General features: G+C 44.9%; 1 protein-coding gene across 1 annotated transcript in view; it reads right to left on the bottom strand.

Annotated features, from left to right (window-relative positions):
* Window positions 1-16,511, bottom strand: part of MYO5C (myosin VC) — a 75,604-nt gene extending 59,093 nt beyond the window's left edge. Inside the window, exons 1-7 of the mRNA XM_006831637.1 lie at window positions 16,404-16,511; window positions 12,080-12,245; window positions 11,379-11,523; window positions 7,912-8,068; window positions 6,601-6,744; window positions 5,196-5,277; window positions 3,004-3,111 (exon numbers count right to left, since the gene is read on the bottom strand). Coding sequence (XP_006831700.1) covers window positions 3,004-3,111; window positions 5,196-5,277; window positions 6,601-6,744; window positions 7,912-8,068; window positions 11,379-11,506 — 619 coding nt within the window. The 5' untranslated portion in view covers window positions 11,507-11,523; window positions 12,080-12,245; window positions 16,404-16,511. The remainder of the gene's footprint in view (window positions 1-3,003; window positions 3,112-5,195; window positions 5,278-6,600; window positions 6,745-7,911; window positions 8,069-11,378; window positions 11,524-12,079; window positions 12,246-16,403) is intronic.
* Between the last annotated feature and the right edge of the window lie 544 nt (window positions 16,512-17,055).

Raw genomic sequence — 17,055 nt, 5'->3', positions numbered from 1 at the left:
ATGAGAGGAGGAAGAGAGAGAAGTTTGGGTTTATCTGTCCCTGGTCCCCTTCCCTGCTAAGCTGTCTTGGCCTAGCTTTGTTGGCTGACTGTCAGAGACTACTGCATCTGATCCGCTGGCTAACTTGACCCAGCTCTCACCAGGCCTGACAGAAACGAGCAGTGGAGAGATCTGCAGCTGCTACCCGAGTCCCGCACCAGCCCAGACCGCTTGCTTCCCTGTAACACCCCAACCAAATCTTTATAGCTGGTCCCTTTGTATATACACCCTCCTCCTTTTATTCTAATTTGAGTGTGCCACATGTTCCCTTTTGGGATGATGACTGATATAAGTAGGATAGAAATGATGAATAAATAAAATATTCTGTCATCATGTGAGGATTAACACATGTCAAGGAACCGAAAATAAACCTAGCCAGCTGCTAAGAAGGATCGCGTGTAAAACCCTGCCTGCCAGTGTGAGCAGGACTCTGCCCTGGTGTGTCGTCAATAACACTGTCGTGAGACAAAGAACAGAAAAACACATCTGGGTGGATGAGTGGGTGGGTAGGCATGCAGGGTCATTTACATTGACCCTGTGGGCTATACCACTCTGCTGAGATGGCCCACATTGGAGACTGGTGACCACCACCATCCCTCGCAAGCAACAGAGCTTTGCTGTTGTTAGTTTCCATCAAGTAGATTTCGACACAAGGAGAAGCCATGCGTGCAGATTAGAACTGCTCCACAGGGTTTTCATGGATATGACCTTTCAAACACAGATTAGTTGGCCCGTCTTCCATGGTGCCTCTCTGTGGGTTTGAGCCACTAACCTTTCAGCTAGTACTCCAGTGCTTAACTGTCTGCAGCACAACAGGCCCTCCATGATGCTAATAAGAGCTGATGTTACCACCCATTGCTTTTCACTTGAGGAAACTGGAAATACTTCCATAGCAGCTGTATCATGTTAAATAATTTCAAAACCTAGACAGCCTTCGCCATTTCAAAAACTACATAAAAGTCTCAAAAGATTTCAGTCCAAACAAAATAAATGGATGACTAGCTCAAATGGAGTCCTGACATTTGTGTTTCAATTTGGAGTCCACACTTGCACTTGAAAGATGGTGCCTTTAATATGACAAAAAGATACAGGTGTGAAAGATGGCAGCTAGGTGATGAGCAAAATCAACTAAAAATGCAAAGTTTGGAAATGCCCCTTCTGGATCTCCCACCAAATCTCTGTATGACTCAGAATGATTCTGTGTGATCCATAACTATTTCATGCCTTTCAGGGCTGACAAAAAGAAAAAACAAAAACAAAACTCCAGCTCTACAGCAAGAATGTGAAAGACAGGTTTTCTGTCTTCAGTTCAGTAACTATCTCCCATGAAACAAAGTCATGCAAAAGCAAGCTGGCCTAACTGAGATGTGAATGAGAAGCACCTGACTGCTTCCAGTGTGCTCTTCCATCAGACATCAGGGATCGTGACCACAGCTAAATGGCAAGGATCAGTGAATTGGGTGAGTTACACAAGGACGCCCAGACTAACAGAAAATGGGAAAGTGGATGATAATTTTTATAAATGCTACAACCTTGCAGAGCATGAGCTCTTTGTGGGAAAAGTTAGGTGTGGACTACTGGGATATTTGTCCCTCCATCACTGGGGTCAGCTTCCGAGCGACAGAGTACTGGGTCTTCCTATAAAATCCAGGGGTTTTAAGACCTCTGAGTGCAATTCCGGTTCTGCCCCGTGTTGACCACGTGACCTTCGGTAACTCACTTACCCTCTCTGTGCCTTAGTTTCCCTATTATGGGAATGAGGGGAACACTAGCATTTAGCTCAGAGAGTGGTTGTGTGGCTTAAGAGGTTAATGTGAATATTAAAGTAACTGCCTAGGAAGGTACCTGGTCCACAGTGTGCTTCATGTGAAAAAATCAAACCAAACCAGCTCCTGTTGAGTCAATTCCGACTCATGAGCTGCAGGTGCTCCAGCAGAGAACTCTGCTCCATCGGCTTTTCAAAAGCATGTCGCCAGGCCTTTCTTCTGGGGTACTTCTGGGTGGATTTGAACTGCCAACTTTTTGGTTAGCAGCCCAGCACTTAACCACTTGCACTACCCAGGAACTCCTAAGTCCTATATAAACTGTCCACCATTTTATCATCAAGATACTGATGAAGGTCGAGTTGGGCCAACATTATACTTCTGAAGTGAAGTAGACCTTTACTTCCATGAGTCTTCTCTGTATTCATTCCAGAAGGCCTTAGGGGCACCCTCAGGACTCAGCCTGGGCTCAGACCATGAGCATGAAGAAACATGACTGATTTCTAAATCTGAGTCCTGGTGTGGCACTGCAGGATAAACACTGGACTGCAAACCCAAGACTGGTAGTTCTAACCCATCAGCCACTCCTTGGAAACCCTATACAAGATCGCTATGAGTCAGAACTGACTTAATAGCACTTAACAATAACAAGAAGGGGAAAGCAAAGAGCTGGGTGGTTTGTGGGCTTCACACAGGGTTGTTAACCACAAAGACAGCAGTTTGAATCGACAAGCTGCTCTGCGGGTGAAAGATGAGGCTTTCTGCTGCCATAAAGATCTATAGCCTCAGAAAGATCATAGCCTAGGTTGCTATGATTGGAACCGACCCAACGGCACTTAACAATGACAAGATAAAGCGTGGCATAGTAAGATGCATGTTGGGCCACTAACCATAAAGTCAGAAGTGTGAATCCACCAGCCACTATGTAGGAAAAACATGAGGCTTCCTGTTCTGGTAAAAATTTACAGTCTCGGAGACCATATCTACATAAGGTTACTATGATCGGAATTGACTTGATGGCACTTAACAAAAGCAAGATACATGGATCCCTGACCTCTCTGACAAGATCCTTTAAAGTATCTTCTGATTTGCTCATCCTAAAGTGAGACCTTATTAGGAATCTTTCGAAGACTGGGCACCTCAACCCTCCCTTGCTTTTTAAGACATGCTGTCCACACTTGGAAAGAATATTTTCACTCACCCAACAAAGAGAAGGTCTTCTGAGTCTCAACCATGTCGGCTCTGTCGTTCACACCCTCAATGATAGGATTGCCTCCCATCCGCGTATAATTAAATTCATCCGCACTCCCTGAAATGAAGACGGTTCACTATGTCTGTCACACAGAGTTTGACTTGTATGTGCGTCAGAAGCAAGGAAAGACGCTAACAATTAATGCACTATATTAAGCGTTTTGCAAACATTTACTGCATTTCTTTCTCAGAATTCTAAGTTGAAGGCACAGAAGTGAAAGCTCTGTGAAGTGACCTGTTCAAGGTCCCACAGCAAATGGTACAGAAAGAGCTTAAACAAGGCCTGATTCCTAAGCTTATTGTTTTTTCATACACTTAAAAATATATATGCATGTAATGCTGAAATATAGCTAACAAAGCATGTACGCGTACAATTCAGTGTGTTAATTACATTCCCCATACTGCACACCCATCAGCCCATCCACTCCCAAATGTCTTCATCACTTAATAGAAACTCAGTACCCCTTAAGCAATACCTTCCCACTTTCCCTCTCTCACACCTAAATGCTTTCTACAGATTTACTTAGGTATACTGAATGTGTGCTAAACATATTTAAAATATAGAACTTAGCATGTGATTATCTTGCCTTTGCCTTCACTTAAGTTAATATGTGTGTATTCTCTAGCTGAAGTCCTAGTGGGGTGCTGTAGGATAAGTATACAGCAAACCATAGGGTCATAGGGTCAGCAGTTCAAAGCCATCTGCCGCTCCTTGGAAACCCTATGCAGGGTCGTTATGAGTTGGAACCAGCTCCAGGGCACTGAATGAACAACTAGACACTCGGTGCCATGGAGTCAATTCTGACTCAGAGTAATCCTACATAGGGTCTCTGAGACTGCAAGTCCTTTTTGGGGCAGACAGCCTCATCTCTCTCCTACAGAGCCACTGGTGGGTTTGAACTGCTGATCTTGTGGTTAGAAATCTAGTGCTTATCCCACAGAACCACCAGGGCTCCTTATCCACTAGTTAGTAAGGCAATATATAAGAAAAAGAAGGTCAGCAAAAAATGAAAATAAAATGCACAACTTGATGAGTTCTGACTCTTATAAGACTATCTGCACAATCAAGAAAATGGACATGTGCACACCTAATATTTAAACAGCAGATGATCCTTCAAAAAGCTCTTTCACACTCATACCACATCCTGTTTGGCAAACAAGGCATGGAGTAGTCTCTTATTTGAAACCTGAGGAAGCTCAGATTCAAAGAACGCAAGAAATTTCTCCAACACTCTAGAAAGTGTACGTTCAACTCCTTCACACTGCCCGAACAATTCTCTTTAACACAGAACAAATGTCCAAGACTGAAGAGCTGGGACAAGAGTATCCTTTTGCGTCTAGGACAAACAGTTCTACATCTTACTGTCCCTAACGCATAATTAATTGTTATTAAAATAATTATGACTCTGAGTCATCAAGGAAGTTCAAATTATGATATACTGTTTTAAAAGATAAGGAAGATGAAGTTTGAAAACATTATGCTGAGCGAAGTAAGTCAGGCGCAAAAGGACACATACTTGTATGTTCCAGGATGGGCTAATACATAGACACCAACGTATATTAGTCATTACCAGGGACGGGTAGAGGTAGGAAATGGAGTATTGAGTATTAAGGGGTACTGAGTTTCTGTAAAAGGGGATGAATAGTTTTGGAAACAGCAATGATGATTGCACAGCATGATGAATGTAATTAACGTCACTTAATTGTAGTCATAAAATGGTTGAAATGGCAACTGTTTTTGTTATACGCAATTCACAATTTAAAAAAATATGGAAGCATGCCATACATGTTAGAGAAACTTCCATCCAACGTAACTCAAATAATAGAGCACAGTTTGGGGGCTTCCAGCAGAAAGTTTCAGTTGTCAGAAGGCTTGTTCAGGCAGGTCCCTCTGCATGACCCTAATCCCAGTGAGCTCTGAAAAGGAACCTGGTGCTGAAGAGGTCCCCACTCCCTAGACTTGCCCTATCCCCAAGTCCTAATCTATCTTCTTAGTTAGATATATCAATTCCACCCTCAAGCCCAGGGATCTTGTGTCTTTGGACAAAATACTTAGAGAAAAAGTTATTATAATAAAAGAAATAAATCTAGAATGTAAATTCACACAGAGAAGAGTCCCTTCCACCACCGTCCATCACATACCGAGTTTAAGGAGTTTAAATTCCGGCTGCTGCGCAGATGCACAAAGCTGATAGAAGATGTGATAATTGCGTTCATTTTCTGACTGTAAAATAAAGAAAAGTCCTGAAAATGACATCAACTCTTTACAAGTGACAATGCCAGGTCTCCAGCTACAGGGCCCTGGGTGCGGAATCAGGAGTGACAATGCTGGTCTCAAGGGCAGCGACATTTATCTGGTTTTTAACTGATGTTAATAAATCTGCGGTCAACCTATTCCTGTCTGCTGGGTGCAGCTGGCCAGGACTTCTGGTCACCTAATGAGAACTGGGTGGCCCAAGATACTCTTCCAAATAATGACCCCAGAGAAAATACCATTAAATGAAAATATTCTATTAAATTGATTCATTATTGTGTGCTATCAAGTCAATGCGGACTCACAGTGACCCTGTAATACACAGCAGACCTGTCCCAGAGGGTTTCCAAGGTTAAAATCTATACAAAAGCAGACTGCTACATCTTTCTTCCACAGAGCAGCTGGTGGGTTTGAACCACTAATCTTTTGGTTAGTAGCTGAACACTTAACAACAACAACAGTGATGCAGTGCTTAAGTGCCACTGAGTCGGTTCCGGCTGCCAGTGACCCTGCATAGGATTTGCAAGGAGTGGCTGGTGAATTTGAACCACTAACTTTGTGATTCAAACCAACCTCGTGCGTGGTTCAGTGCATTATCCTGAAGCTAACTGATTAATACTAATTGAAATGTTTAAGAAACTTTCTGCAATACAAGTCTTACTGTTGCTCTCATACTGGGTCAAAACAAAGAGAATGGGCTCCATTTTACGGACAGAAAAGCCTTTCTCTTAAACGCCACCTCACTAAATCTACTCCCATTCCCATCCTGACAGGAAAGCCAGTCTAACAGCTTCACTTATTTCAAACAGTGTCAGTGTTTGTTTTCTAGAAAGAGAAAAAACCAGTATCCGGGAAGCTGATTCTGACTCACATCGACACCACGTGTGTCAGAGTAGAACTACACTTCGTAGGGGTTTCAACGGATGGATTTATGGGAAGTCCATCACCAGACCACTCTTCCCAGGCATCTCTGCGGGGATCCAAACCAATCTTTTGGTTGCCAGTCATATGCATTAAACTATAAAAAAAATTTAAGTGTCCAAAAGAAGAAGCCAAAACTTCATCCTCCTAATCGTACAACTCCATTGATATTGCATCTACCCATCTTTTTTCTGTTTTGCTTTTTTAAAGAAACAAAAAAAAAAAAATGATTCAAACTGCAAATGAAAGATAGGAAAACTCTGGTCTTCAAGTCCCAGAAAAATGAAGGTTATCTGAAGAGTACCTACACCACTGCACACAGTACTTACAAAGTGAGGCGAAAGGAAACGTGATGAAAATTTGTATGCTTACTTGAAAGACAACTCTGGATTTCTCCAGCAGGTAAGTTCTCATATTAGCTCCTATAATTTGATTTCTCACATCAAAACTGATTTCTGTATATTTCCCAAACCGACTACTGTTGTCATTGCGGGTGGTCTTGGCGTTTCCCACAGCCTAGAAAAGAGACAATTCTCTTGAAATAACGATGTTAAAAAAAATGTTGAGGTCAGAATCATTGGAGGTGTTTTTAGTACTGTCTGATCGTATATGTTGGGAGGAGGTCTAATTAGTAAAGGGAGACTTGATCTTCGGAAGCTTGGGGCAAGGTGAGGCACAGCCCATGGCTTACAGGAAATGTGACACATTTTTAGGCTGATGTTCAAGGCTCTCCTGAGTCTCACTGGGAGACACAGAATGGGAGCTAAAAGACCACAGGATCTGCTGTTTCATGGTTCTGAATTCCCGCTTTGCTATATGTGGTTCTGAGTCTTAATTTCTCTAGCTAAATAGGGGACTCATATATATTCTAGAGAGTTGAGAAGATTCCATGAGATAATTAATATGAAGTGCTTCAGCTCCTCTATGCCCCAAATATTCTAGCATTTATTTCTATTCTTACCCCTACTCAAACCTTCCGTTCAAACAAAAACCTCCGCCCTCCCCTCCCTCCTGTCCTCTGAGTATGATTCTTCATTTCTATGTTGGTTCTTAAATGCCATCTCGCCTTCCCCAACAACCATGCTCTCCTTGCTCCCTATCCCGAGCATCCTTACACACACTTCCTGTTTGAGACATCATGTTCTCTGTCATTATCTATTTACTGAGCACCTACATGAGTCAGCAACTGTGGTAGGTGCCAGGCAGGCAAAGGTGAACCATAGCTTATCATTGACTCAGTCTATCAGAAATGTCTGCAGCTAAAGAAACATTTATATCATATCCTGTATGATATAATGTCCTGGTATGGCACTGTGGGTTAATGTGCTGGAGTGCAACCACAAGGTCAGTGGTTCAAGTTCACTAGGCACTCCTCGGAAACCCTATACAGGGTCGCTATGGGTCAGAACCAACTCGATGGCACTAACAACAACAATGATATAAATGTAAACAAATTTCAGACAGTCCAGCATTAAGAAGGCCTAGAAGCAGTGACCTCCTTCAAATCCCACTGGAGAACAAGCTTTCTGGACCTCATCTCTTTGATCTTTAAAGGGTGGGGACTTGAGTTAGCAAAGGAAGTATAACACACACACACCATCCCACCACAAGCCCAGATCTTCATCACAAGTACAGCACTGCCTCTGACCCTGCTCCCCACTCAACTCCCACAGGGGTACTAACCTCAGTTATGGGATTAGATGCCAGAACCTTGTCTTCCACGTGAGTGTTACTGCTCAACTTGCTGACAGTGGCAAAGTACCTCATGGTATAGCGTGCGGAAACCGTCTTCCCAGCACCCGACTCCCCACTTACAATTATTGACTGATTTTTATTGTTCCTAAAACAAATAAATGATGGAACTTTTTAAAATGTTCATTTCTTTCCATTCAAAAGGCAATACATGCCCACTAAGAAAACTGCAGGCAAGCGGAGAGATGGAAAGCTTGGTTTCATCACTCTGCAGTAACCATTTTTAACATTTCGGTGAACTTCCTTCTAGTCTTTTTTCTGTGACCACGCTGAACACACAATTCTGTTTCCTGCTATTTCCCATGCTGAGAATCCTTACAACCAACCACATTTCCCCACTTGATGATTCACTAGGAAGACTCATGTTGTTGTTGTTAAGTGCCTTTGAGTTGGTTCTGACTCATAGTGACCCTATATAGGGTTTGCAAGGAGTAGCTAGTGAACTTTAACTGCCGACCTTGTGGTTCAAACTGGCTTTGCAGTCCAGTGCGTTAACACAAGCGCCACACCAAGGCTCCAGGAAGACTCATAGGACTAGCTATATAGTCATACCCATGGCTAGAAGGACTCAGAGCAAAATTAGCAAAGGGGAAAGGTGCAAGTGGCAAAATCCAGAGGAAACCAGACACAGCTCTTCAGAGTCCTCTCCGGAAGAGGGGCTGTGGGCGGACGACTTGGGGGGTAGGCATGCGGGGTGTACCCTTTGGTTGGCGGATGATGCATGGAGGGGATTGTAACCATGGCAAGGAAACGATATACAATGGGATCAATGTGAAGCTGATGTCCTCCCATGTAAACCATCACATAAAGCATTGAAAAAAAAAGAGTCCTCTCCCTGTGGAATCACTAGGAGGTGCTTCATTCCTCCAGCAACATGTGAAATGTGTCTACTGCAGGAGCTCATTAGAGATGTACTGTCCAAAATTCCAGACTCCCAGCAGGAAAGCAGGTGTTCAGCATACTCCTCATTGTTTACAGCAAGGGTGGGGAACCTTTTTCCTGCCAGAATTTGTAACATCATTCATGGCCATACAAAATTATCAAGTTAAAAATTAGCCTGCTAAATTTGGTCCAACATTGAATTAACTCACCCCTAATGTGTGAGCTCTGGTAGCGTAGTGGTTATGACTCGGGCTGTGAACCGCAAGGTTAGCAGTTTGAAACTACCAGCTGCTCTGTGGGAGAAAGATGAGGCTTTCGGCTCCCGTAAAGATTTACAGCCTCAGAAACCCTGTTCAGGGTCGCTATGGGTTGGCACCAACTCGACAGCACTTAACAACAACAACAATGTGTCAGTGGTTCCAGCTCACCAGCTGCTCCTCGGAAACCCTATACCGGGTCGCTATGGGTTGGAACCAACTCGACAGCACTTAACACCACCAACAACATTAATGTGACGGCAGAATCCTACTGTGGCGCTGTACAATAAGCACTCAACCACAAGGTCGGTTTCAACTGTGAGGTCGGCTGTTCAGACTCACCAGCCACTCCTTGGAAACCCTCTACAATGTTGCTATGAGTCGGACCTGACTGGACAGTACTTAACAACAACAATGTGATGGCTGGAACTGAAGGTGTCTTGGCAGGACCAGACCAAATGATTTCACAGGCCTCATACAGCCCCCACCCCTGGTTCACACCAATAATCTAGGCACAGTGAGCCTGTCTCATCAGTGAGAGTGCTGGCAACCCTTCTGAAGTCCAGGTTCCCAGAGACATTCTGCAGATAATAAAGTGCTTTCACCACTTAGCCTCGTTAGGTATCACCTGAACTTCACGAAAGTTCTCTGAAGCACAAGGGGGGCCTCAAAAAGTTCATGGAAAAATTCCATTATCTCCTAATTCCATTCTTCCGTGAACTTTTAAAAGTCCCCTTGTATTATTAACGTGCCTAGCTTTCAAATGACAAGATTGGAGTGTGGAGCCTGGTACAGTTACCCAGTCTGTGAATTGAGGAATAAGACTTGAAATCGGGTCTCCTAAAGCTGACCCTGAGGTCTTCCTCTACTGCAGGACAAACACCCAACAAACACACCTGGCCTCTGATTTCCAGTTGTTGTTACTATGTCCACTCTGACTCATGGCAACCCCATGTGATTTCCAAGAAGACCCAGTGAAAGGGCATTCGTGTGCACTGAATGATGGTGATTATGGTAGCTGTTGTTGTTGAGTGCCGTGGAGTTGGTTCCGACCCATAGCGACCCTGTAACAAGGCTTCTGAGGAGAGGCTGGTGGGTTTGAAACAAAAACCTTGAGATCAGTAGTCCAGTACTTATCCTAAAGTGCCACACCAGAACTCCATCACTGAGTTTCCGAGGAGCGACTGGTAGCAGTCCAGTGCTTACATAAGGTAGTTGTTGTTGTTAAGTGTCTTCAAGTCAGTTTCGACTCAGTAACCCTGTATACAATTTCCAAGGCGCAGCTGGTGAGTTTAAACCGTCGACCTTAAAGTCCAGTGCTTTATTCTACAGTGCCACACACATATGGTAGCAGACATATGTGAAGTGCCAGATGTGATTCTAAGAACTGTGAATGTGCTCATTGACTTAATCTTTTTCCTATAGCCCCACAGACTAGGTACAGTTGCTGTCCCGCTATTTAGATGAGAAAGTGGAGGGCACAGGGATGAAACAACTTGTCCAGATGGTGCAGAATCCAAACTGCAGAAATTTGGTTCCAGAGTCAATGCTCTGCTATGCTGCTGTTTGGCACAGAAGCCACTGATTTCCACCTGGTGGCCGAGGACCGGGGCGGAGAGGGAGTTCAAGAGGGTTTGTGGGGCGGGTGGGGTGGGAAGAGGTGAAGGGATCTTTTAAATTCATCACTGACCATGCCAAAGATGCCCACAGATAAAGTTTCAAGTTGGGCTGTTAACTGTTTAGAAAAAGAAAAAACAATGAAATGGAAGGATGTGGAAAACTAGACTAACCACTTGGAGACAGAAACAAGAGACATAGTCCTATACTTTCACGCCAGAGCCCATCAAGCATCCACGTCCCATCAAGCATCCACGTCACTGTGCCCAGGGCAGATCCACATTTCCAGGTCTTCCCACATAAGCCAGATGCTCTAGTGTTAACTATGATTCATTGTGTTCAGAGCAGAACTGTGCTCTATGGGTTTTTCCACCCCCCAACTCCCCAAAGGGTTTTCAATGACTGAATTTTCTTTCTTCTGAGGTCCTCTGGATAGACTTGAACTCTAAGCTTTTGGTTAACAGCTAAGCACAACAACCATGTAAACCACTCAAGGACTACCATCAGGGGTGCCTACTCAATAAAACACTCCCTCCTGCCTGACGATCTTTCACCGAGCCCAAATCAAGCATCCCTGCTCCACAGTAAAGGCAGGGGACAATGGGAGTGAAAAGGAAGCCCAGCCTCTCTCTCTCAGGTCACCTGGCCATCTGCTTGTATGCCTCTTCAGCTACAGCAAATATGTGCGGGTCCATATCTCCCATGTTCTGCCCACTGTAGGCGTGGATGATGGCATCTCCATATATAGGCAACTGCTTGTAAGGGTTCATGGCCACCAAGATGATCCCTGAGGAAAGACGTTAGATGCAGTTATGGGATTCTGTTAGCTGTCTTTCAGGCTCCTCCAGGAAACCCCTGATCCAGGAAACATCTACGGTGACTGTGGTCAAGCTGTTTCGTGCTCTGGCCCTCCCTTCCCTTTGGTACCACCAACATCACCAGGTTATTTGAAGGTTGCCTGAGATGCAGTGTGGCAATGCCCCCAGATAGATAGGCTTTTGTAATGCACCATGAAATGATAATAGTATCATTGTCCAAATTAAGAAATTAAATATATCCTATCCAATGAGAAACTCAACACTTAACACATCTCTTTTTTCATAGTCTAGTATTAGTTCTTCTTGAAGGTTCTCCTACTTACATAGTCCGTGTATTAACATAACAATGACCCTCAAATGTCTGTATCTTTTAGGTAGAAATCTGAGCAAATATTCAGGGTGTGATTACACATTTTGGCATGAGCCTGCAGTTTGAATGCAAACGTAATTCTTAGGTGACTCTAGACAACAAACAGTGTTTCAGCATCATTACTTGCTGCTGCAGAGGGAGGGCAGCCTCCTTACCACTGTAGGTGTAAATGAGTTTGGACTCTGCAAAGCGGATCCTGAGGTTGTGGAGCACTGCGGGCTCATGAAGATAGCTAAGTGCCGTGAGGTCATTCTCGCCCACGAGGATGTCCGGATTCCGAAGTGGCAGCAGAGACTCCGGATTGACAGGATACTCCAGCTCCTGTGGATGAAGATGAAATTGAAGTTCTGGGAATAAAAGACTTTTGGTGTTTCTGCTGAATCACTGTCCTGTGTTCTGTCCACCTCCCATCAGAGGCAACTGCAGACACTCTGAAAAACCACTTTAAGGAGAGTAATGAGAGAGTCTTCATAGCGGACTCTTAGGGTAGTGACCAGAGTGTTGGCTGTGTGACCTGGGGTAAGTCACTCACCCTCCCTGGACCTTGCTTCTGTCATCTGTAAAAGAAGGGCTGGACTAGATAGGGGGCACTAAGAGCTTCAGTGAGGGGTGACAGGGAAGACACAGGGGAGGGGTCTGGGCGACCTATCCCTGATTCTACTACAAGGGCGCCACTTGCTGTAGTTTAGACATTGGCTTCTGGGGCATTTTCATTAGGAAAACAGGATTCAGCTGCTAAAATGACAATGCGTTAAGGTCCGGCATGGTTCTAAGACTGCTGAAACTCAACTGTTGAAATCTGAAAGTTGGCAGTGAGAAGTGTTTGAAGGGACCAGTGTGGGCACCGGACTCCTGTCTGAGCAACACCCACACATCCAGGGCTCACAGCATCCCCTGCAGAGCCATCGATTCCTGTCATCCTCAGACCTGGGCTCAACAACTTTCCCTAGCTGGCCTCCCTTGGACCATATTCAACTTATAATTCCAAATGTAAGGGTCTAAGTAGAATAAGGCGTCCTGGTGTGGCGCTGTGGGCTAATGCGTCAGACTGCAAAGTCGCTTAACTCTAAGGTCGGTGGTTCAAGCTCACCAGATGCTCTTTGGAAACCCTATACAGGGTCGCTATGAGTCAGAATCGACTTGACAGCACTTAACAACAACAAGAAGTAGAATAAAGGCAAGGACTACCGTATCTCCTTCTTCCTAGTCAACACCAGAGGCGACTAGGCTCACAAAGTATCAGAATATCAGGGGACCTTATTATTTACTACCTGCTCTAGCTTCCTAAGGAACTCTGGTAGCGTAGTGGTTATGAATCGGGCTGTGAACCGCGAGGTCAGCAGTTCAAAACTACCAGCTATTCTGTGGGAGAAAGATGAGGCTTTCTGCTCCCGTAAAGATTTACGGCCTCGGAAACCCTGTGTAGGGTCGCTATGGGTCAGAACCGACTCCATGGCACATAACAACAACAGCTAGCTTCCTAGAAGAGAAGCCCAGAGAAGTAAAGTGCCCAGGGCAAGATCACACAGCAAGAACTGTTTTGTTCTACCTGTCTAAGCTGGCATGGTGTCAGTCAGTACTGCTGGCTTCCACAAAGTGGTCCAGCTGCCAAGGTGTAGACCCCTGCCAAGCACTCAACACTGACTGCTTTATTCACCCCTCAGACACACTGAGTTTGTTGTCCAGGGTCATACAGTTAGTACACATCTGGCTGGCTCTGAGGCCTGTTCTCTTTAGAGGACAGCACACAGCCTCGTGCCCACACTGACAGGGTGCCTTCTTCTGTTTTGCATTAGGAGAGCAGCTCAGAGCAATCCAGGGCTCTTGGAAGTTCATCCTCCCAGCAGACACCTGCTTGATGGTCACCAGAGTGCTCTATCTGTGAGCCTGTCCTCAAGCCCTAGAATAATCCTAATCGATGTACTTTGATTTTGAGAATAAAATCAAGAAAAGGGCTTCTTATATATGATTTAAAAAAAAAAAAACAAAAAACTTTCCTTGTCTTTTTTTATTTTGCTGTCTATTTTGAATTAGCAACTTAAGAATCAGGCTGCTAACCTCAGGGTCAGCAGTTTGAAACTACCAGCTGTTCCACAGGAGAAAGATGAGGCTTTCTGCTTCCATAAAGACTTACAGCCTCAGAAACCCTGTACACAATCGTTATGAGTCGGCACCAACTCCACGGCACACAACAACACTACTACTTTAGTCATTGTGTGTGTGCACGTACGTGTGTGTGCGCATGAGAGAGAGGGTAAGTCTGTGTTTGGGGCAGAAGAAGAAAATGTGAACAACATCAGATTATTGACAGTTAAGAGTCAGAGGTGACATTTCCCTGCACAAAGCAGGCTTTGTTCTTCCTGATAGACAGATGAAGGGTTAAGTGAAAGAACCGTCTGGCTGCCTGCCATCTTACCTGCCTCTCTTCTCCCTCCCTGGGCAGCAGGTTCAGGGCCAGGAATGCAGTTACCTGATCCCACTGCAGCTGCTGTCTTGAGATTTTTCTCCCCAGACAAAGCTGTCTGAACCTTTGACTGGGCCTAGGAAGTACTCAGTAAACACTGTAAGGAGTTACTGATGGGAAACAAAACAAACCAAAAACGCAAACGAGCAGTCATCGAGTCAATTCATGGCAAGCCCATGTGTCAGAGTAGAACTGTGTTCCACAGGGTTTTCAACGGTCAAGTTTTTAAAAGCAGATCACCAGGACTTTATTCCAAGGTACCTCAAGGTAGTTCCATGGAAAAGGAAGGCTAAATGGAAACATTACTTTCTCTCATTTACACACTGATGATCTCACTTGATCTTCAGCAACCCTGTGCTGTAGGCATTGTTAGTGATACCAGTTTTCATCTGAGGAAACCAAAGTTTAGAAAAGTTAAGTCAGGGGTCACTGTCACAGACTAGCATCGGACTCCAGACAGTCCAATTCTAGAGGATGTGCCCTTAACCTCTGTACTTGTCTCCCTTTGGCAGACCACAGGAAATGTTCCCCAAATCCAGGATAGTCTGACTGAAAATACTGTGCCCTGTTCTCCACAGAGAATATTTACACGCCCTGGAAATCCCAGCGTTTTCATATGCACACGATATTCCCCTGACCACCTCTAACAACAGATGGAATGTGGAGCCTCTGCTCAAATCTTTGACCCTTGACTCTAAAACACACAGGACCACCAGAACAAGAATGCAGATGTCATTACAGCTATAAAGGAGCTGGGTCACTGTCTTAAGGACTCACAGTGGATGCTCAGAGCAAATGCAAAATATTAAGATGCTAGATAAAAGTCACAGGCAGCCTTTGAGTACCTCCCGGGCACATCTGTTCATGGGAACATCACCCAACAGCACTGACAGAGGCTCCTCAGAGTGACATATTCTGTCACTGTCCTTGTCGTCCTGTCTTCCTGTCATGCTCTTTCCAGAGTCCCCCTCCCTTCCATGTGTCTAGAAACTAACTTCCCCTCCCTTCATCTCTCTTCTCCTACAATCAATCTTCTCTCTCTTACACGTGTCTTCCCAACTGGAGGCTTTTCTCTGTCAATCAATGCCCTGGGCTTTAACTACCTTCCTCCAAGTTTCTCATCTTCACCCAGTCTCTCTGCAGAAACCCAAATCCATGGCTGCCAAGCCAATTCCAGTTCATAGTGAGCCCCCAGGACGGAGAGGAACTCTCCCACAGGGTTTCCAAGGCTGAAAATTTTTGTACAAGTCATCGTCGTGTCGTGAAGTGCTGTCAAATCAGTTCCAACCCCTAGCAACCTTGTATAGGGTTTCTGAGGAGCAGCTGGTGAGCCTGAACTGCCGATCTTGCAGTTCAAATGGCTTTGCAGTCTGGCGCATTAGCCCACAGCGCTTTACAGAAGTAGACCGCCATATAGTTAGTTCTCCAGTAGAGTGGCTGATGGATTTGAAGTGCTTAACAACTGTGCCACCAGAGCTCTTTTGCTGAGACCCAGGAAACCAAATTGGCTGACCTCTACTCAGTATTCTCCAAACAAGGCCCTGAATGTGGCTCAGGGGCACAGGGCTGCTCCTATGTCTGTCGCCTCAGCACAGAGACAGGTCTGGGTGCCTTAGGGCACTCAGTGGGGGCTGGGGAAGGAAGGGAATGTTACAGGGGGATTCATAGTACCAGGTGGCAATGGGCAGGATGTGGGGGGCTCTACCCTAGGTCTTCCCAAAGGGACCATCTGCCCCCACACCCAACCTGAAACTGGAGAACCAAACTAACTGCCATAGAGTCAGTTCTGACTCAAGGCAACCCACAATGTGTCAGAGTAGAACCGCTCCATAGGATTGTCAATGGTTGGTTTTTCTGGACTAAATCACCAGGTCTTTATTCCATGACACTGCTGGGTAGATTTGAACTGCCAACTTTTCTGTTAACAGTTAAGTGCTTAGCCATCTACAACACCCTGGGACTCCTCTTCACTAGACCCCAAATACTCCTTCATTCATCACAGCAGGGGCCCTTACCGTTCCATCCTCCAGCCGGAGTTGCAGGACTCTGTTGCCAACTTTGTAGTCCTTGACTATTTCAGCAGATTTCCAAACTTCTTCAGGATCAGGAATCCAAACCCTATTGTACTGACCAACAGAGTAAGACAGACTCAATTTCAGCATTTGAAGGACAAAACCGCAGATTGTTAGGTGATCAGACACCGTGCAGTAAATCAAGTCCTTCATTAGGATACTTTGACCAAACTTTGGTTTACAAACGGCTCCAGTGCATCTGCCATGCACCAAGCCTAGTTTCACTACAATATTTCATAGGCAACAATCTCCCAGAGGGTCCAACGCTGAGAGTATGGGGTGTGGAAGGGACCTGTAAGTCCTTTACCAGTGAAGTTCTGAGCAATATCTGAATGAAACAGGGCAATTTGGCTCACCACTGACTGAATATGGGACCTGGGCTAGACATTTAACTTCTTTGTCTCTCTTTTGCCCTATCATCTATAAAGTGGATACAATATTTATGCCACAAGTTTTATGGGTAAAATGCTACGGAAGTATTCCACCACTCATCTGTCAGTTTGTCATACTGTGGTGGCTTGTGTGTTGTTGTGATTAGGAAGAAGGAGAAACAGACTACTTCCAAATATTTCAGCACTAAAAACCTTATGAATAA

Source organism: Chrysochloris asiatica, unplaced genomic scaffold (assembly GCF_000296735.1).
Source record: "Chrysochloris asiatica unplaced genomic scaffold, ChrAsi1.0 scaffold00004, whole genome shotgun sequence".
NCBI classification, from domain to species: domain Eukaryota; kingdom Metazoa; phylum Chordata; class Mammalia; order Afrosoricida; family Chrysochloridae; genus Chrysochloris; species Chrysochloris asiatica.
This window is presented reverse-complemented; position numbering and strand designations above follow the sequence as displayed.